At 37.6% G+C, this 20077-nt stretch overlaps 11 protein-coding genes and 1 non-coding gene across 12 annotated transcripts; 4 read left to right on the top strand and 8 right to left on the bottom strand. All coding sequences in view use genetic code 12, as the record gives it.

The window, feature by feature from the left end:
• Nucleotides 1-122: 122 nt before the first annotated feature.
• DEHA2D07964g (DEHA2D07964p) lies at nt 123-4319 on the bottom strand (the record flags this gene model as incomplete). The annotated part of the gene is made up of 1 exon (XM_002770237.1): nt 123-4319. The coding sequence occupies one exon, from the start codon at nt 4317-4319 to the stop codon at nt 123-125; it is 4197 nt and encodes a 1398-aa protein (XP_002770283.1).
• Nucleotides 4320-4559: 240 nt separating this feature from the next.
• DEHA2D07942g (DEHA2D07942p) lies at nt 4560-7046 on the bottom strand (the record flags this gene model as incomplete). The annotated part of the gene is made up of 1 exon (XM_002770236.1): nt 4560-7046. The coding sequence occupies one exon, from the start codon at nt 7044-7046 to the stop codon at nt 4560-4562; it is 2487 nt and encodes an 828-aa protein (XP_002770282.1).
• Nucleotides 7047-7230: 184 nt separating this feature from the next.
• DEHA2D07920g (DEHA2D07920p) lies at nt 7231-8037 on the bottom strand (the record flags this gene model as incomplete). The annotated part of the gene is made up of 1 exon (XM_002770235.1): nt 7231-8037. One exon carries the CDS (start codon nt 8035-8037, stop codon nt 7231-7233), a length of 807 nt encoding a protein of 268 aa, XP_002770281.1.
• A 383-nt stretch (nt 8038-8420) lies between these two features.
• DEHA2D07898g (DEHA2D07898p) lies at nt 8421-9470 on the bottom strand (the record flags this gene model as incomplete). The annotated part of the gene is made up of 1 exon (XM_458803.1): nt 8421-9470. The coding sequence occupies one exon, from the start codon at nt 9468-9470 to the stop codon at nt 8421-8423; it is 1050 nt and encodes a 349-aa protein (XP_458803.1).
• A 248-nt stretch (nt 9471-9718) lies between these two features.
• On the bottom strand, nt 9719-10528 carry DEHA2D07876g (DEHA2D07876p; the record flags this gene model as incomplete). Its single annotated transcript, XM_458802.1, has 1 exon — nt 9719-10528. The coding sequence occupies one exon, from the start codon at nt 10526-10528 to the stop codon at nt 9719-9721; it is 810 nt and encodes a 269-aa protein (XP_458802.1).
• Nucleotides 10529-11206: 678 nt separating this feature from the next.
• On the bottom strand, nt 11207-11359 carry DEHA2D07854g (DEHA2D07854p; the record flags this gene model as incomplete). Its single annotated transcript, XM_458801.1, has 1 exon — nt 11207-11359. The coding sequence occupies one exon, from the start codon at nt 11357-11359 to the stop codon at nt 11207-11209; it is 153 nt and encodes a 50-aa protein (XP_458801.1).
• A 259-nt stretch (nt 11360-11618) lies between these two features.
• On the bottom strand, nt 11619-12665 carry DEHA2D07832g (DEHA2D07832p; the record flags this gene model as incomplete). The annotated part of the gene is made up of 1 exon (XM_458800.1): nt 11619-12665. The coding sequence occupies one exon, from the start codon at nt 12663-12665 to the stop codon at nt 11619-11621; it is 1047 nt and encodes a 348-aa protein (XP_458800.1).
• A 537-nt stretch (nt 12666-13202) lies between these two features.
• Nucleotides 13203-13274, top strand: DEHA2D07810r. The gene has a single exon. It is a non-coding gene; the product is annotated as a tRNA-Glu (tRNA).
• A 258-nt stretch (nt 13275-13532) lies between these two features.
• Nucleotides 13533-14990, top strand: DEHA2D07788g (DEHA2D07788p; the record flags this gene model as incomplete). The annotated part of the gene is made up of 1 exon (XM_458799.1): nt 13533-14990. The coding sequence occupies one exon, from the start codon at nt 13533-13535 to the stop codon at nt 14988-14990; it is 1458 nt and encodes a 485-aa protein (XP_458799.1).
• Nucleotides 14991-15116: 126 nt separating this feature from the next.
• On the top strand, nt 15117-16676 carry DEHA2D07766g (DEHA2D07766p; the record flags this gene model as incomplete). The annotated part of the gene is made up of 1 exon (XM_458798.1): nt 15117-16676. One exon carries the CDS (start codon nt 15117-15119, stop codon nt 16674-16676), a length of 1560 nt encoding a protein of 519 aa, XP_458798.1.
• Nucleotides 16677-16707: 31 nt separating this feature from the next.
• DEHA2D07744g (DEHA2D07744p) lies at nt 16708-18552 on the bottom strand (the record flags this gene model as incomplete). The annotated part of the gene is made up of 1 exon (XM_458797.1): nt 16708-18552. The coding sequence occupies one exon, from the start codon at nt 18550-18552 to the stop codon at nt 16708-16710; it is 1845 nt and encodes a 614-aa protein (XP_458797.1).
• Nucleotides 18553-18722: 170 nt separating this feature from the next.
• On the top strand, nt 18723-20057 carry DEHA2D07722g (DEHA2D07722p; the record flags this gene model as incomplete). Its single annotated transcript, XM_458796.1, has 1 exon — nt 18723-20057. The coding sequence occupies one exon, from the start codon at nt 18723-18725 to the stop codon at nt 20055-20057; it is 1335 nt and encodes a 444-aa protein (XP_458796.2).
• Between the last annotated feature and the right edge of the window lie 20 nt (nt 20058-20077).

Below are 20077 nucleotides of genomic sequence, written 5' to 3'. Positions count from 1 at the left end.
ACTCCTTCTTCAAGCCCTGCCATTATTTTATATAGGGTGTATGTGCGAAACTCAGGTATACATATAAAGCACTTAATATTAATAAACTATGGAAAACTAATGGATTTTTATACATAGAAGGCTTATTTGGCAGCAGATCCACGGCCACCAGCACCGGAAGTGATCAAGTTGACAGTTTCGTCGGAAATATCAACTTCAGGCAATGGTAAACCCTTTTTAGTTGGTGCTGGTAAGAAACCAACTTTGACTAAGTAGCTAATGTAGACACCCATTTGCTTGACGTCGATACCCTTACCACCACTGACATCTACACCAGTCCACTTCTCGTCGGTTTTCAATGCCTTGGAAGCATTGGAGTCGTCCAATTCAGGTGCTTTCGTGTTCTGAGGTAAGTTATCTAACACGAAATGCAATAATGGGAACAATGCAGAGTCTTTGGAGTCCTGGACCACAAATCTTTCCAAGGCAGATCTCCAGGTTGGGTAGTCATCGATCGAAACATCGTAACCGTATTCGGCCAAAGTGCCTAAGTAGGTATTGAATTGGAGTCTTGGATGGCCCGTGACATGGACAACGGCTAAATGGTCGTCTTGTGGAGGATGGAAAGCAGACGCCACCACTAATCTTGCAACGTGGTCTACTGGAACCATATTGACGTTGTTGGAAATGTCAGGGTATGATCCTAACTCGGCACAACCCTTCAACATTCTGACTAAGAAGTCATCTGAGTTGGTAGCACCAGTTTCGGAGAATCCAAGAACATAACCAGATCTCACGATACTACCCTTCAAACCACGGTCACCGGCAGTTCTGATGATATTTTCAGAGGCCCATTTGGATTGACCGTAACCAGTACCCAAGCCCTTTGCCGAGCCCGATAAATCGTCGGACTCTGGAATACCTGCCAATCCCTTGGCAATCAAATCGTCTGACAATCTAACAAAATGATCGGTATCGATAGCTGATGTAGATGAAACAAATGCGAATTGCTTAGCCTTACCAGTACCACATAAGTTCAAAACATTCACAGTACTGATGACATTCGCATCTCTCAATTGAGAGTATGGATAGACCCAGTGAACAAACGCACCATTGTGGATGATAACATCAACAGTCTCGGCTAACTTATTCCAAGTGGTGTCTTCCATACCGAATTGCGGCTTTGATAAGTCACCAAGAACAACCTCAATCTTGTCTTTCCAAGAATCGTTCCAAATACCGTAGGTTAATCCTGTGTTACGCAACCTTTCGAAACCAGCTTCCTTTGAGGACGCTCTTACATGAGCATATACCTTTACTGATTTTCCTGGACGCGCTGACAATAAGTCACGAACTATGAAAGAACCCAAATAACCAGTAGCACCAGTAAGGAAAACATTAATGGTCTCTGACGTGTCAAGCGAGTTACGCGATTCATATTTAGGCAATAAATTGGTCTTGATTAATTCTGCAGCATCCGCAGCATAATCAACAGTTTTAACCTTTGCCTCATCGTCATCATTATTATCGTGTCCTGCTAATTCAAAGTCATCATTTCTAATGAACTTTTGAACTTCACGAGCAAAAGCTTCGATCGTGGGGTTCTTGAAAATTACTCCTAATGGAACTTCTACACACAACTTTTTTCTCAATTCAAAGATCATCCTGGTACCCAAAATGGAGTGGCCACCTAAGTCAAAGAACGAATCATCTTTAGCAATAGACGCAGGACGGTTAGGTAATACTTCTAACCATAAGTCACGGATGGTTGATTCCAATTCATTGAAATTCTCCACTTCAGCATTTTGACCTTTACTATCAGCAGTCAATTTTGCAACCACTGCCAATTGAACACTATCTGGGAAGGGTAATTTTGGTTTATCAACCTTACCGTTAGGATTTAATGGTAACTTAGCTAATGGAACGATCATGGTTGGAACAGCATATGAAGCCAACCTTTTCTTCAAGTAGGCCCTGATATCCTTGATTAATTCTCTGTAGACAACCAAACCACCAACAACAGGGTCAGATGTTTCTTCGGTATCAACGTCGGATGTAAAATTCTTCAAATCTGGAGTATTCTTAGGAACGATGTAAGCAATTAATGTTGGCTCTTCGTTTTTATCTCTTTTAACCAAAGTAACATTTTCTCTGACTAAAGGATGTTGAGATAAGTGGGTATCAATCTCACCTAATTCAATTCTAAACCCTCTGATCTTAACTTGGTCATCGGCTCTACCACAACATTCAACATTTCCGTCTGGTAAATAACGACCTAAATCACCAGTTCTGTACAACCTGTCTCTTGGTCCTAACCATCCGTCTCCTCTCCAAGTTTCCGCAGAACTTTTGTTTTGTTCATCTTGTTCAGTCCACTTCTTAGGGTCAACATACCAATTAGTGACAAACTTAGCTGCATTCAAATCTGGTAATCCTCTGTAACCTTCTGCCAATCCCGCTGCTCTAACATAAATCTCACCAACTTCACCAACACCGCAGGTTTGAGAAGAGTCATATCTATTAACAACTAATAATTGGACGTTATGCATACCTTTACCAGCAGGCATGACATCTTTTAAGTTCTTCAAGTAAACTGGGTCAGATTTACGACTTTTGATTTCAAAGAAGGAAACAGATCTTTGGGTTTCCGTAGTACCATACATGTTGACAATGTAAACATTTTCTGCTAAACTTTGCAATCTCAAACAATCTCTCTTAGTCAAAATATCACCGACAAAGAAAGCGTGATGTAAGGTTGGAATAGCAGTAGTTGCCTGAGCACTCAACAATTGGCCCATTGCTGGTGTTAAATGGGTGACTGTGGCACCATATTCGGCCATCCAGTCCGCCAATTTACCTGGAGTACCAATATCGTCTGAAGTTGGAATTAATAATTGGGCACCCAAGAATAATGGAGTAAACATATCTCTTTGAATAGGATCATGCGCAATTCCCGACAACATAGTGAACTTATCTTTGGATGAAAGGTTAAACTGTTTAGACATCCATGGGAAATAGTATGCTAAAGAATAGTGACGACCTAATACACCTTTAGGAATACCTTCGGAACCAGAAGTAAAAGATAATGTAGGGTTAGAATCAGGTCCAACTCTAACACCTGTAGCCTTATCCTTGAAACTTTCGTAATTTTGTAAGCAATCAGCTGATTGGCCATCTAAGAGACCACCAACTAAAGAGCCATCATCGTTAACCTTCAATTGGGGAATGGTGGTAATTACATCCAATTCTTTATCAATATAATCCACAACTATTGAGTCCAAGATACCCGCCTTTTCAATACCAATTAAACCCCTAGGTTTGGCAACCGAAAGATATATATTTTGTCTAGCTGGTGGATAAGCAGGATCGATAACAGAAAAAGTTGCACCGGCCTTCAAGACACCCATAACTGCAATCATCAAATCAACACCTCTGTACGCATAGATCATAACAATATCCCCTTTCTTAATACCAGTTTCCTTCAAATAGTTACCAACAATATTGGAGGCCTGGTTAATCTGTTGATAATTGAATGTACGGGTTTTAGACTTTGGATCCAAAAATGATTTTGTTTCCACAACACATGTGCTTGAAGGGTTTTCTTCGGCGTTCCTCATGAAAATGTCTTGTATAGCACCACGGTAGCCCGACCAGTCCAAATCTAAAGTTGGATCTGGCAATTGACTGATTTGTAAGTCAGTCATCAAGTTCACCTTCGAGATCTCAATATCTGGGTTTGCAGAAACGGCTCCTAAAAACTTCTGGAATTGTTCAGCCAAGATCACAATTCTGTCGTATTTGTATAATAATGAGTTATAGTAAATGCTGAATTTTCCATCCTTTCCTGGACCAAAGAAAGCCAAGTCACGGACAGATCCTTGAACTGTAGTGGACAATTGCTGCGTTGAATTAGCATGCTGATACGACAACCTAAATAATGTTGGGTAATCATCCGATTTCTTGGACGTTTTGATGTACTCAGCTACTTCATCCAACGACTCGTAGTCAATTTTCTTGGAATTGTTGTCATATTCGTTTTTGACATTAGCCAATAACTCACTGAACTTCATTGTAGGGGCTAAGTTCATTCTAACTATGAATTCCTTATAATTTGATTCAGTATCAGTAGAAACAACTATATCCTCATCACCAGTCAATTTATAGATTAAAGCACCAAAAACAGCTAATCCGAATGGAAAATCTTTCGTCTTGTCATCTGACACATCAAAGCTATAAGAAGCTTCGACTGACTGGTTATTAGCTGGTTTTAAAAAGTCATGAGGTAAGACCGATAATGTCGGATTATCTAAATAATTCAACCAAAATTCTTGATTTGACATTGTGGTAGCAAATTTATATATGATACATAAATTATTGACCTGTTACGTTAAGTTGAACAATTAATAATTACTTTTATCGTATATATCTTAGAAATAACCTTTATTCGATGATTTTTCATTCTTCATCTCCAGAGTTTTCCGGATACGCTCTCAATGAGTCAGACGAAAAATAAAATTTCAAATTGCTGCACTAATAATTCTATGAATATTCTTTATCGCTTTATTATTATATATATACTGCTAGTTCATAAATAAAAACTGTAAATCGTCCGGCGTTAGTCTACTTACGGCTGCGTCATCATGGTTGATAGTGGCATGAATCATTGTAGCCTTTTTCTCTTGTAATTCGATAATTTTCAGCTCAATACTATCTTCGATGCAAAATCTAGTGATTCGAATCGGCCTCTTCTGACCAATCCGATGGACTCTATCCATAGATTGCCATTCAACACTAGGATTCCACCATGGATCCATGAGAAAGACTTGGGAAGCCTCGCATAAATTTAATGCTACACCACCGGCTTTTAAGGAAACCAAGAATACTTCTACCAGAGTATTTTCCATAAAATACTTAATAGTGTTATCACGTTGTTGTGGGGACATAGAACCCTGTAATTTGACAGTTTGGAAACCGGCTCGTTTCAATCTCCATTCAATCAAGTCTAGCATGGAAGTAAACTGGGAAAACACAATCGATTTAATTGTATGCCGGTCAGACCTAAGTTTGTAGAGTTCTTCCACCAATGCTTCGATCTTGGTGGATGATCTCCATTCGCCACCATGGGCACCCAACTTGATACGGTTTACAATTGATGCTTTAGAGAATTGTTGTTCATCAACCTCGAGTGCCGTTTGTTGCAAATCAATCGACAAGCCGATATGGCAGACAGGACACTGTAAGTTTTTAGCTTCTCCAACAAAAGAATCGGTATATTCTTGAATACACATCCTGCAGAATTTATGATGACACTTCGACTCGATAGGCTCTTCTGCTTCATCGTCACATAATTGACAGATTATGACACCTTCAATTTCTTCGGATATTTGATTGCTACCTACTCTTTTCAATACTAGATCGGGATGATCTGCAAGCTGTCTCATTCTGGTAATCAATGTGAAGATATTGGCATAGTTATTTAAAACTACCCCCTCTGCAACAAAATCATTGAATTTACGTTTCGAGTCACTGTACAATGAGGTATATAAATCCTTTTCTTCTTCATTAAACCTATCCCGCCTAATTTCAACTATTCTAGGAGGTAATCCTAAATCATCTGCCCTCTCAACTTTTGTTCTTCTTAGCATTACATTACTTAATAACAATCTAATATTTTGAAAACTCGTCAATCCATCACCCTCAATACCAAATTTCTGGATATTCTTCAACATAAAATGATTGAAGAAATTCGTATGTAACATAGGAGTATGACCACAAATATCACAATGTCTCCAATTTGAAAATTTCCACTCGTCACTGGAACAATCACATTTTGTACAAAAGTACTTATGAAACGGTTCCAACTTTAAGAATCTGATTAATGAGTACATCTCACCGATTCTGTTCTGCAATGGAGTACCTGTTAAACACCACTTTTTAATACAGTTGACATTGTTGGCAGCTTTTGCCGTTCCTGAAGTTCTGTCTTTAATATTATGGGCTTCATCCAATATTACCCTATAAAATTTGAGTGCATGTAACGGAGAAGTTTCTTTAACTAGTCCATTCTTCCTTTTGAAGCCGTACTTCTCTTTCCGATATACTGATTCCAAAACTGAATACGAAGTCAATATTATATCATACTTATTTAATTCTTCTAGGTCTGACAGCCTATTGGCACCATGAAAAAGCAACACTTTCAAAAGATTTCCCTTAGTATGCTTTTCGATTTCATTCTTCCACTGCATTAAGGCAACCGTGGGCCCAACCACTAGGTTTGGCCTCTTTGTTAAATCGCTCAAAAACAACGCTATCATTTGTATGGTCTTACCCATACCCATTTCATCTGCTAATATACCTCCTCCATATTCACCATCTTCCTGTTTGATCAACCAATTTAATCCCTCCTGTTGGAATGGCAACAATTTGATGTTCATTCCCGGAGGCTGTTCTGCCCTCTGCACAGGTATCTTATCAACAGCCTGCAAATATGGAAAGACATCCTTTAAGTATGGATGTTGGTCATATAACTTATTGGTAACTCTTGTAAAATATGGCACTTTCACTTTTGGTTCTTTCTTCTTTCTCTTTGAAGGTGTTTTCTTCAGTGGTGCTGCCTTTCTTCGCTTTTTAGGTGGTTCTCTCTTGGATAAAGGTAAGTCATCCTCCGACTCTGACAAGGAAATAGCCTGATCCCTCGATTCACCATTTCTTATAATGTTTGACGAATTCGTTATTTCTAAATCATCATCATTTTCGTCGCTCTCATTGAGATCTTCTATCATATCAATGCTGAAATCTTCATCATCTTCACCATCGCTTTCTAATTTCATTTTTGTCGATTTCTTCTTCACACGCGTATTGTTTCTTCGTTTGGGTTGCCTGACATCTATCAGACCTTGCTCCTCGTCATCAGATGACAACTTGTAGTCTATCTTCTGGGATTTCGCTCTCCTAGATCTTTTGTTACTCGCATATTCGGGATCATCAACTATGAATCCACCACCCTCATTTTCTTCGTAAGAATGTGTAGCAGTATCTGAATCTTCAGCTATCTGACCTGAAGTCATTTTGGTCCTCCTATTCCAAGTTATTTGCCACCAATATTGACTTTTCAGCAAGATAATGGCAATGATGCCTGATTTGCGTCAACTGCAAAATTTACGTTCTTCACGTGCAACATGATTAGTAACTACTTCGTATCTATGATTACATTATATTCGTCAGCTATATGGGTTTCTATCTATACGTTAGCTATATCATATTCTTGCGAAGTAGTATAAATTCTTCGTCTTCGACTTCTTCGATTGAAGGCAGTCTGTTTTTCTTGACTTTAATAGGTTCGGATTCGATTGACTCAGTTTCACTACTGTCAGACTCCAAAGCTGTACTCGAGTCTGATGGGGCAACTTCTATGTTTTCTTCGTGTTCAAACAGCGCTTCGTTGCTTATCAGGTTGCGGTGATTGTCTTCTTCGTCCTCTTCTTGCTTTTCGGAATTCCTTTGTCTTTGTTCTTCTTGAAGAGCAGCTTCAATTTTGTCGACCTTGCGACGCAACCTCTTCTCGTGTCTTGCCTTTCTTCTATGATCAGATTTCTTACAATTTGCCTTCTTGACACTCTTCAGTTTCTTTTTCTCTTCGTATTTGTGTTCGCTCTTCGGTATGTTCAATACTAAGATGTTTTCATTTCTGAACCACTTCCAGTCAATTTCACCTATTTCCACTTCTTCTGGGTTTAATTGGTATAACTTCTTGAATTGATCGTTATTTCCTTCAATCTTAAGTAAATAGTTGCCTGATAAGTCCCTTATTACTCTGATCTCATATCCATTAAAATCACCGTATTTCTTAGCGATTTGGATTTGATAACCATCTACCGTTTCGACCTGCTTTACACTGCTTGGCTTACTCATTTGAGCAAGCATCTTTTGACTTTGGTTATGATAAAATTGTTTATCTAGTTGGTGCATTACATCATTGAATAATATATTATGACTTCCAATATTGAATGGATTGAATGCGTCAGTATTATAATGTGGAGAATTGTAGTATGCTATCATTATTTAGGTCTATTGATATATTGCTTTCTTACGAAACCATGTTCAAAACTACGTTCCCAACCCGTTATTATATAGTAATTTAAACAGGATCTGGAAGAATCTTTCGCAGCTACTATTGATGTTCTAGATAGTTCGAGGAACTTCTAGATAGATGAGGACGTGCGCGTTTCATAAACATAGAGATTAAATTTTGACACGTTAATTTTACATAATTGATTAATAGAAACTGTCTTTATATTGATGTATGACATAATTAAAATAGTATACAGTGAGATATCTTACTTGATTATTCAAACTGCTTATCAAGTTAACCATTAGAATAATAAAATAAAAGGTTTTTGTAGTAAAGAGAAACCAATGCAAGAGGAAACAGGACATTTAACCTAAGCAGCACTTGAAGCCATCGCTCTTTCAGCTCTTTCAGTATCAAACTCAAAGTCAAAGTAGGACTTATCAAAGTAGTGCAATCTGATAAAACCATCTTCTCCTCCACTGGCATAACCGGTTCCGTCAGGGTGAACGGCGATAGAATTCAAAGGACCGAAATGACCCTTAACACGGCCAATTTCGTCGATGAAAATTTTATGGTAAAATCTGGCTTCGAACTTACCTTGAGACTCAGCAGTAGTGGTAACATTTCTAGCTTCTTGACCACCTCCTAAGATAACAAAGTCCTTGATTGGGGTGATAGCGGCCGTGTTCATTGGAGCGTCGGCCTTGTACACCTTCATCAATTCAAGTGTGTCAACATCAACTAAACATGAACACTTGTCCTTTGATGCAGTAACAATGTAGGACTTGTCTTCTGGAGCAAATTGTATATCGGTAATAGAGGCAATCTTTTCTTCGTTGTGAATACCGTGCACCTGGGCAGTTTCGATGAATTCACCGGTGGAACTGTTGTATTTAGAAACGTATCCGTCTTCGTGACCTGCAATAATGAAATCGCCGTTGGCTGACCATCCTGCAACTGTAACTTTCTTAGCATCACTTCTAGTCTCGATAATTAACGATGGTTTGCTTTGTTGCTTGGTGTAGTCACCCTCGTAATTTATATCAAACACAGAGATAGTACCGGTTTGACCCATAACTTGATCGGTAACTGCCAACAATCTCTTATTATCAGGAGAGAATGCAACTCTTCTCACTGGTGTTGGCATTTCCCACGATTGAACACATTCACCGGTTTCGATCTTCCATAACTTGATAGTTAAATCAGCACTACCTGTGGCACATAATATAGTATCAGCATCCACGTCGATAGACCAAATAGTACCAATGTGACCTTCTAAAGTCCCCAATCTTTCACCATTTGATGAATACCAAATTGATGCTGTGCTATCCTTGGCGACGGAAAAGATTAAATCACCTTCTCTATTGAATTTCACTTGCGTCAATGAACGCTCATGACCCATTAACTTGATTGGTCTCATAATGTATAGCTTTCTTTAATGGTAAACCTCTTTTTGATTTACCTTTCTTCCATCATTGAACTAATTTTTCAACGATGATAAAAAAATTGTTGGCTTATGTAACCATTTTTTCACGTGTTTTACATTTTGCAAGCATTCATATACCACTACTATTTGCTACTTAACTATAGACTATGCTATCAAAGGAAGGTTGTATAGATGCGGTATATTATATAACGGGTCTTCTTCGAAGTTCCATCCCGAAAAATTTAGCAAACGTTTTCTATTTTAGTCTCCTTGCCATCATGTTCACCGTAATCCAACTTCAACTTTCTGTTGAACAATTCGAATAACCATTCCATGCAGTTCTTCGTGGTAGCCGGGTCGTATCTGCCCTTACTCATCTCGTCTCTGATAAAAGCATGCTGGGCGTCGTTAATTTCAATGAAGGTCATTTCAACGTTGTTTTTTCTCAATTCGCTTCTGATTAAATCCCTGCCTTCAAGAGGGACGTGGTTATCTTTACAGCCGAAAATCATGATCAATTCACCCTTGATTTCGCCACATCTCTTCAACGAGTCGTCCTGTTTGCCCTTACCTAATGCGTGGTTGTGAATGTCCGTAGCGAAGAAACAAACAGCCGCACGGACCCTTGGATCTAACGCAGCTCTGAAGGCCAAATGGCCCCCGAGACACATGCCAGTGGCACCAATCTTGCCATTACAAGTAGGCAAAGCAGTCAAATAATCAATGGCTAATTTGTTATCTTCGTCATACGATTTGATTTCCTTGGCGATTTTGTAGTTGTTACCCTTGTCTGTACCTTCGTTATCATAGGCCAATGCCTCGTGACTTTCAAAGTTATGGTAGATGGAAGGACATACTACAATAAAACCTTGTCCAGCAATATCTTTAGCAAACCTAGTCACTGGTCCGGTAACCTGGTAAATTTCACTGTAAACCACCACGCCAGGGAATTTAACCTTTGGATAATTCAAAATTTTTGGATGATAGACAAACAATCTCATTGTTGTGCCATAAGATGTCTTCACGTCATGATACGATTCTTCAATTAACATTGTGGCTTTAGTTGGGGGATATAAAAGATAAGGACTTAATTACTCCAATTTGCTTCAATTTATCAATCGTCTGGTATAGACACATATCCACTTTAGATCAGTTTGGCTGTTAAAATGTCCATATTAACGGTTATTAGGGAAACTATGGTGAAGAACGCTCAAAAGCACAGATACCTCTGTAATGCTTCTCTAAGGAATTAAAAGAAAGCTATGTTTGTAGAGAAATCTTTAGAAGACCGTTCATGACTTTACGGACGTTTGAAGTTTATATCAATTGGCATATTTTTTAGACTAATCAAAGTATAAGTACATCAAATTAACTTAGAGATATCATCCCTAAATCTACATGTAGCTACAAGAAGGTTTAATACTAGTCGAGTTAATGCATATTTTATTCATACCTATTCACATTATTGAAAGATATAGCCAGTAATAATAATACTGCATGAATTCATACCCAATATGCCACCATAGTATAACAATAGCTAATCCCACTCAGATACATAGTTATTAGTGAACTCTAGAACCACCACAAAGAATATTTTCAGAATAGCTCTTCAAACTATTTCTTTCCTTGTTCGGCCGCTTTCCTAGCATCAGCTAAATAGAATTGGTCAGTATTCGGGCACAATGGTATAAGGGTCGTCATAGTTACTACACTTGGATATAATTATCCTTTTACGTACCTTCAGCTTGCTTTCTTCTCATTTTGTCCGCATCACTCTCCATTCTCTTTTTTGGATCCCCATCCTTCTTTTGACTCCTAGCAGCATCTTGCTGCTTTTTCATGTTCTTTGCTCTTGCAAGATCCCTCTGGTTTCCTCTGGCCATGTTACCAAGTGTCTTAATAGACCTGACTTAAAAGTGATATTTAGTACCCAGTTGATTTATGACTATTATTAGAAGAAAAACATTAATCATGTGACTACATTAGAGCTACTAGAACTATGCCATCTTAAACCTACTGGCTTTGTCAATGGTAAATGCAAATACACTCAGCAGAGAAACCTTCTACTAAGCGAAATCAGTGTCGAAAAGAATGAATTTATCTAAGGCATAAATAGTGCTAGATAGAATTAATGTACATAAATTATTTTTCTTCTAAATCGAAAACAATGTCACTATCAGCCTTTGGATCGTATGGTTTCAACAAGAACTTGGAAAATTTCTTCAAGTTCTCTACCCCTCTGATTTCACAACCGAGTAATGGCATCTTAACCAAATGGTAATCCTCGTACAATTCGCCCATTTGGTCCAAGTATTTCTTTTGCATCTTCCATCTGGATTCACATCTCTTACAAGAGTGGTCATCACCTTCTGCAAACAATAACTGGTTAACGACAATCGAGTTGACATCCATGTTGTAGGACATCAATTCTTGGATCATTCTTTCGGTCTCGTATAATGACAAAAATTCAGAAATACACACACAGATAAATGTAGTCAATTCAGGGTTGGTAAACTGTTCGTTGACTTCGCTCACGTTCTTTTGCACTTCATTCAACTTCTCAAAGATGTCTTGTTGTTGGCCACCGCCCATCATGCTCAACATAGGTCCCAACTTACCAGACAAGTCCTTAAATTTGGACAATAACTTCTCTAACGTAGATGGCAACTGTAAGAAACGCAATGTGTGACCAGTAGGGGCCGTATCGAAGATAATGGTCTTGTAGGAAATAGCGTTCGAGTTATCTTCTCCTTCGAGTACCTTCTGATTTTTGATATGCTTCAAAACTTCCATGAACGACAAAGCTTCGTCAATACCTGGAATAGATCCAGTCATATCGCTCATCATACTCTTCAATGGGTCATTTGGATCGTTGTTATATTGTGATGCTTGTTGTTGTAAATCAGACATTGCTGCTTCTGGGTCGATTTCCATACACGACAAATTTGGTAACCCTTCAACCTTTCTGGCATCCTTACCAAACTTTTGGCAAAATGCATCAGACAAGTTGTGTGCTGGATCTGTTGAAATAAGTAAAAATTGTTCATTTGGTTGGGCTAATGCTAATTGCACTGCAACTGATGATGAGGTGGTCGTTTTACCAACACCACCTTTACCACCGACAAAAATCCACTTCAACGAGTCGTGCTGAACGATAGATTCTAATGTAGGTTCTAATTCTAAATCCATAATGCTGCGTAGTTTCTAAATGAACCTTTAATGCTTCAGGAAACGCTTATCTTATTAGTAGAAACTCTGGTCAGATTACCATTCAACGATTTCAAGTCGATTTCTGCGCGTGGTTTCCAGAAGGTTCTTCTGCGTGTTTAAAGATTGCAAAACATTCACAAGTACCTTACCCCTTCCTCATAGAGACAACGGTGCTTTTCCTAATGGAGTCTATATTACATCTATTTCTACAAGGGAGCTTTTTCTTGTTTTGTCTTGTCTGTGGCAATAAACTATAACACCAAAAAAGGTGCAATAGTCATGCCTAGGATCTCTTACGCATTCGTAACACCCTATACATTTGTAAGGAGACTGGGGGCCAATACAACTTTCTTATATACCATGTCCCGAGATATAACCAGTGAGTGCTAGTTCTGGATCTCTAATTTCCATGCTCTCTTTCTCGACATAACTACTCTATTCAACACTTAAGTCAGTGCAACAAATACTAGCATATGTCTACTTGTTTTCTTACAAGAAACTACAATTTATAAATTCTCCGATATAGTGTAACGGCTAGCACGGTTCGCTTTCACCGAGCAAACCCGGGTTCGACTCCCGGTATCGGAAAATTACTTTTTTCTTTTTCGGAGATGATCAGAATAATGCGACATTTTATACGATATCGTATTGACAGCATAATGTCGTTTAACGGGCACGTGCGGCATGGCTTTAACAAATTTATTTTTTTAGTGTCGTTTAAGGCTAAACAATTTATCTTCTTTACTATACTAATACAGCACTTATTCTAGTAGACTACCTGTCGAGAACAGTATGGCTTTTTATGGTACTTAACAAACCATCAAATAATAAATTGCGACTTTTAAAATGAAATTTGCTAAAGTTTTGGAGCAAACTCTCATCGAAGAAGATATCCCAGAAGAATGGATTGAAGCCGCCATACAGTATAAGTCATTGAAAAAATGCATTAATAAGGTTGTAAGTGAGCTTCAGTTTTTGGGATTGGAACAAAATACGTTGAAGTTGATTATAGACGACAAGGCCAAGCAGCAGGTTGTGGAAATGGATAATAATGAATACACGCCTAACAACCCTGTTGTGGCGGAATATACGTTGACGAAATCGAATTTTGGACAAAGTGACCATATCATACCGATGTTGAAAATCAGTATCGATTATAATAATGCAGACATTTCGGATGACCATATTAACGAAGTTTGGTTGCGCTTGAAGTCAAAAATTGAGACGCTAATAGGCAATGAAGACAGTATTATTGAGAGTGTTAGTAATAGGATATATGAGTTGAATGAAGACAAATCTTTGGTGTTATCTCCACGGGGGTCTAGACGAGAAGGGTCGCCTATCCCTGATGATTATCTCGAGCAAATCGCGGGCGAGACTTTGGATAATTCGAGCAAGAGAAGCGAGATGTTAATTATGTTGAAATCAGACTCCCAATTCTTTCAAATGCTTAACGGAGAGTTAGAGAACCTTGATAAGTTGAAGCAAGATGAGGAATCGAAATTAATAGAGGAAGTCAAGGCCATTAGCGAGTCGATGCAACAATTAGCAAATCCTGCCAAGGGACCACTTAGAAAGTCGGACCTTTACAAATGGAGGGAGTTATTCAAGATTTACTTGGATTCGGAAGTCTATTTCAAGTACAACGAAACTTCTGTTTCTGCGTCTGAAAGAGATGGTGAACAGGTGAAACGCAATTTGAACGAGTTTATCAGCCGTGTAGAAAAGACTTCTTTGACAGATCAGTTTAAAAACAAAAAGAGCATGGTTGCGTTCAACCAATTCTTGAATATGAATTTTCATTTACTAAAAGTTCTCCAGTTCCAGTCTATCAATTCCACCGCTTTCAGAAAAATCTTGAAGAAATTCGACAAGCAAACGTCTTTGGGGGTGAAGTATAAATTTCCGAAATTGATATCCAGTGACCATATCTTTATTACCGGGTCTTCAATAGCCCAATCCATCTGTTATGTTATACAATCGTCAATTTTAACACTTGTTCCCCAATTAGACGATTACACTTGTCCCATCTGTACATCTGTCGCCTTTAAACCTATCAAATTAGATTGTGGTCATATATTCTGCGTCCGATGTCTAGTTAAATTAAAACAACAGAAGAAGGTCGACTGTCCTATCTGTAGACGTGATCATGCTATTGCGTACGCCGACAGTTCAAATTTAGATCTCGAATCCATGGCATTAATGAAGCAATATTTCCCTATAGAAGTTAAAGAAAAGCTTAAGGAACGGGATAAGGAACGGTACGGTGAGCTTGTTGGAGATAATAAGTGTATAATTACATAGTTTATTATAGTATAGAATGAATTAATTAAATTATTATAATTTTGGAACAATTTGTGTAACCTTCTAATCTATATTTCTTGCATCAACCCTCACACTTCACTTCTGATAATGAATCAGTCAGCAGCTATGACTATAGACAAACAAAGTAGATATGATAGGCAATTGAGACTATGGGGAAACTCTGGGCAATCTAATTTAGAAAGCTCTCATATATGTTTAATTAATGCTACTTCGACTGGTTCTGAATTATTGAAAAATCTTGTGTTACCAGGAATTGGAGAATTTACTATTATCGATAATACTGAAGTCACAGAGAGCAGTCTATCTGGTAATTTCTTCTTAGCTCATCAAGATCTAGGTGATAATACTGCAACGGCTATGGTTCGAGAATTGAAGGAATTAAATAGCGAGGTTATTGGTAATGCCATTGAAAATTCGCTTACGAATGTGTTGAAGAATGAGTCTGTACAGTTTTGGGATTCGTTTAATATTGTAATAATAAGCAACTTCGTACCTGAAGAAGATTTGAATAGGTTAAAAGATATATTATGGGAAAAGAATATTCCTTTATTCCTCGTCAATACAATGGGATTCTATGGGTCGTTGCAACTTATTTTAAGGGAAACCACTGTGATTGAAACGCACGATCCTGCTAAATTCTTTGACTTAAGAATCGACCATCCATGGCCTGAGTTACAAGAATACGTCGATTCGATCAAATTAGATGAACTTGATGATACAGAACATGCACATGTACCATATATCGTAATATTTATAAAAGCATTACAATCTTGGAAAGCTTCACACAACGATATCCCACCTAAGAATTATCAAGAAAAGAACCAGTTCCGTAAGCATGTGGAAGCAATGTCACGAAACATTAATTATGAAGGTAACTTTACAGAGGCTCTCAAGGCAATTCATAGGGCATTACAAACCACACAAATTCCCCAAGCAATTCTTGAATTGTTTGAAGACGACAATATCAAAGACGAAAATGTCAATCTAACTACTTCAATATTTTGGATTTACGTAAAAGCTTTAAAGAATTTTGTTGAGAAAACAAACAAGTTACCGTTACCCTATGCTGTTCCAGATATGGCATCTGATACTGTCAGCTATATAACCTTACAAAGCATCTACCGAAATAAGGCTATAAATGATCAAAAGCTATTTACTGAAGAAGTGATAGAGATTTTAAACTCGATCGGAAGAACATCTGATGATATTAACCATGATTCCATCTTAAGTTTTTGCAAAAATACTCAATTTTTGTATGTTACCAAAGGTTCTAAAAAGTTATTTAATCAAAAAATGAGATCGGCTGTTCTTTCAGAAACTGATGAAGAGAGCAGTGATATCTTGAATGTGCATTTCGCCATACTTGCGTTCAATAGTTACATTCATCTATTCCATATTCGTCCTGGTATTCAGGACCTAGATCAATTTATTGACGTCTTCAAGCGTCGTTATGCTGATCCTTCATCTGAAGTACCTGACGCTTTAATTACAACCTTCAAAGAAGTTTTAAGTCATCCTTCACCTGATTATCACAATATTAGTAGTCTCTTAGGAGGGATTGCAAGTCAAGAAATATTGAAAATTACTACTTCTCAGTATACACCGCTTGATAATTTATATGTCTTCGATGGCATACATTCGATTAGTGAAAAATGGAAAATATAATATTTACCGTATATATAAATTTATTTATAATCTACAAATCATCAAATGATCCTTGCATGCTATCTGATGGAGTCTTTTTCTTTTTGTTAGTTTTAACCATCTCTTTCCAATCTACTTTGGTTTCTTCATCGGATGACGAATCGTCCATTAATTGCTTTTCGATAGCTTCTCTTTTTCTTTTCATCTTTTCCCTTCTCTCTTGTTTCGTTTCTATCTTATCTGTTTTACTGGACCATGCTTCATTCTTGACTTTAAGTTCCTTTCTCTTCTTTGCATCATGAACCTTTCTAGCTTTATCTTCTTCTAAATTCTTTTTCCTTGATTCTTCCTTTTGCTTGTCTGCATACTCATATTTATCCATATCTATAACATCACCTAACCACCCATCTTCTGGCATTTCTTCATTTGGAATATATCTCGATTCGGGCATTTTAGGTAATCTCAATAGCCCATACATCTTACCAAGTCCGACGTAATCCAATGTCTGCAATCTGAAAATTGACGATGCCATATGTTTAGAATAGTATCTCACAAACCCCACATACGACTTGATTGCTAATTCATGTCTGGCTCTGTCTTCTAACATGTATTTTCTGAATTTTTTTTGAAACTTATCATGAATCTTTGAAATATTAGGACATTCCATATTACTCATTGTCATCCCCTTGACTTCCATAAAATTCACATAATCTTCTTCTCTACTGTTATTGTTCAACATCACTATGGCTTGTCCTACTTTGTTAGCTCTACCTGTTCTACCACTTCTATGAAAGAACACATCAGGATCAGTAGGAGGGTCAAGCTGGATAACTAAATCAACATCGGGTATATCAATACCTCGGGCTGCGACATCTGTGGTTAATAACACATGTTTATGAAGCATAGAGTCACCCTCAGAAAAGTTCTGCAACGTCTTTAAACGAGGTTTAGTTGAAAGCTGGCCATGCAACGAAAAAAACTTGTAACGATCTTCTTCCTCAACATTGACTAATGTTTGGAATACCGAATAAAAGTGCTTCACTGAAGTACAAGTTGGAAAGTAGACTATACATTTTTGAAAACGATAATCTTTAATTAATGCGATTAATGCAGATATTTTAGTTTCTGGCTCCACATGCATGTAGCTTACATTCAATGAAGTTGGTGCTGCGTTTTTGGAATTCTTAGACTTTACAACAATTTTCACAGGATTAGCCATACCCGTTCTGAATATCGTATCCCCTGCGGATGAGATAGTTGCAGAGAATAAACCAGTACGACGTTGTTTAGGTAACTGCTTCAATATTTTGATCACATCTCTTTCAAACGATATATCCAAAAGCTTGTCTGCCTCATCCAACACTGCTATTTCAACAGAGTTAGTTTTCACGTAATTTGAAGACAAAAAATCCAATAACCTGCCCGGGGTAGCTATTAATATGTGCGTTTTATTGGTAAGAAAATAATCGATATCTTCCCTAACACTCGATAACGACCCAACCAATAATTGCGTCTTTATAGTAGCCTTATCTTCTGGAATATACTCAAGTACTTTGTCAAACACTGTTTGTATTTGTTTTGCTAGTTCTCTAGTAGGAGAAAGAATAATACTAAGCATATGACCTTTTTTTACTGGTTCGGGGTTTTCTCCCTCTTCATCAATATTATACAAGCGATTTGATAACTTCTGCAATACCGGTATAACAAACGCCAATGTTTTACCTGACCCTGTTACAGCCTCAACAACTACATCTTTGTTACCACTGAATAATGGAATCGTTGAAGCCTGTACTGGTGTCATAGTAGGGTACCCTAACGACTTAATAGCTTCTTTAATCCACGGGTGGAGGTCACATTTCAAGACACTCCATGTCAACGATCCTTCTCTGGTCTCCATCTTCGTATTAATAACTATATGTGCCCAGTTATTTAATAATACCTTTCTTTTGGTTGAGTCGTGAATAAATCTAAATTCGACTAAATAAAAAAATTGAGATGAGATGAGACGATCAAGTATTTATGCAGCATATATCTTGAATACCCCATATACTCCTACTCTTAGAAAATATGCTTAAGAGGGCCATTAGTTATATCTGGAATGCAGAGAAGACCCAAGTGGCTCGTTCTATGGAATATGAAAGGTGGTCAAAAACACAATTAATAGAGAAAATCAGAGAATTAGAATCTAGAAATGAAAATGAAACAGCTATGACTAACGATAATAGTGAAAATAACGATATTAAACCCGATGAGAAGAATAACAAACGTTTAAGTAAAAACAAACCTAAGGAGTTTGATTTTTCAAAATATAACAAGCGTTTTATTGCATTAAGATTTGCATATGTAGGATGGGACTACAACGGGTTGAATTTCCAGTACGAACCAACACCATTACCTACTGTTGAAGAAGAAATATTGAAAGCGTTAGCGAAATCTAAGTTGATAACACAAGTAGACCCCGCTTGCTGCAATTTCAGTCGTTGTGGTAGAACTGACAAAGGTGTGAGTGCCATGAATCAAGTAATTTCTTTAGATGTAAGATCAAATTTGATACCAGAAGATCAGCTTTCTAGCAGTAATGATGATAAGGAGTTGCCGTATCTTGCTATATTGAACTCCTTATTGCCTACTGATATTCGGATCACAGCTGTTTGCTTGAGGCCACCGCCTAAGTTTGATGCCCGTTTCAGTTGTTCTTACAGACATTATCGTTATATTTTTAGAAAATATGATTTGGATTTAGACTTGATGCAAGAGGGTGCTAAAAGATACGAAGGAGTTCGTGACTTTAGAAATTTCTGTAAAATAGATGGCTCTAAGCAAATTACTAACTATAAGAGAGAAGTTCTTAGTGCCAATATAATTCATCTCCGAGATGATTTCTACATATTTGACTTGAAAGGGAGTGCATTCTTATGGCACCAAGTTCGTTGTATGATGGCAGTTTTATTTGCAGTGGGCCAGAAATTGGAAGCTCCGTCGATTATAGATGATTTAGTGGATGTTGAAAAATTCCCTGGTAAGCCATCGTTTGAAATGGCCAATGATGTGCCACTTGTGTTATACGATTGTGTGTTCCCAGAAATGGAATGGTTGGATATTCAGCACTTCAAAAATAATACTGGAAAAATCTTCAAAGATAATGCAAATATGAGAGGATTGGTATTTGACTATGATGTAAAGGCACATATTGTAGAAATGATGCAAAGCTTCTCTAGTCAGGATACTACCAACTTAAAATCTTTACCCGGGTCAGGACATATTAATGTTGGAGATGGCGTAGGTCGTAATTTCAGAAAGTATGTACCAATAGCTAAAAGAGAACTAGCCGAAACATTCGAGCTGGTCAATTCTAGATATACCGAAAAGAAGAAGCGTAAGCTTCAACTGGCTACTGAGTAGGTAAATAAATTAATGTATTA

The sequence above is a fragment of the Debaryomyces hansenii genome (assembly GCF_000006445.2).
Source record: "Debaryomyces hansenii CBS767 chromosome A complete sequence".
NCBI classification, from domain to species: Eukaryota; Fungi; Ascomycota; class Pichiomycetes; order Serinales; family Debaryomycetaceae; genus Debaryomyces; species Debaryomyces hansenii.
The sequence above is the reverse complement of the archived record's forward strand: the minus strand, read 5'-3'. Positions and strand labels throughout refer to the sequence as shown.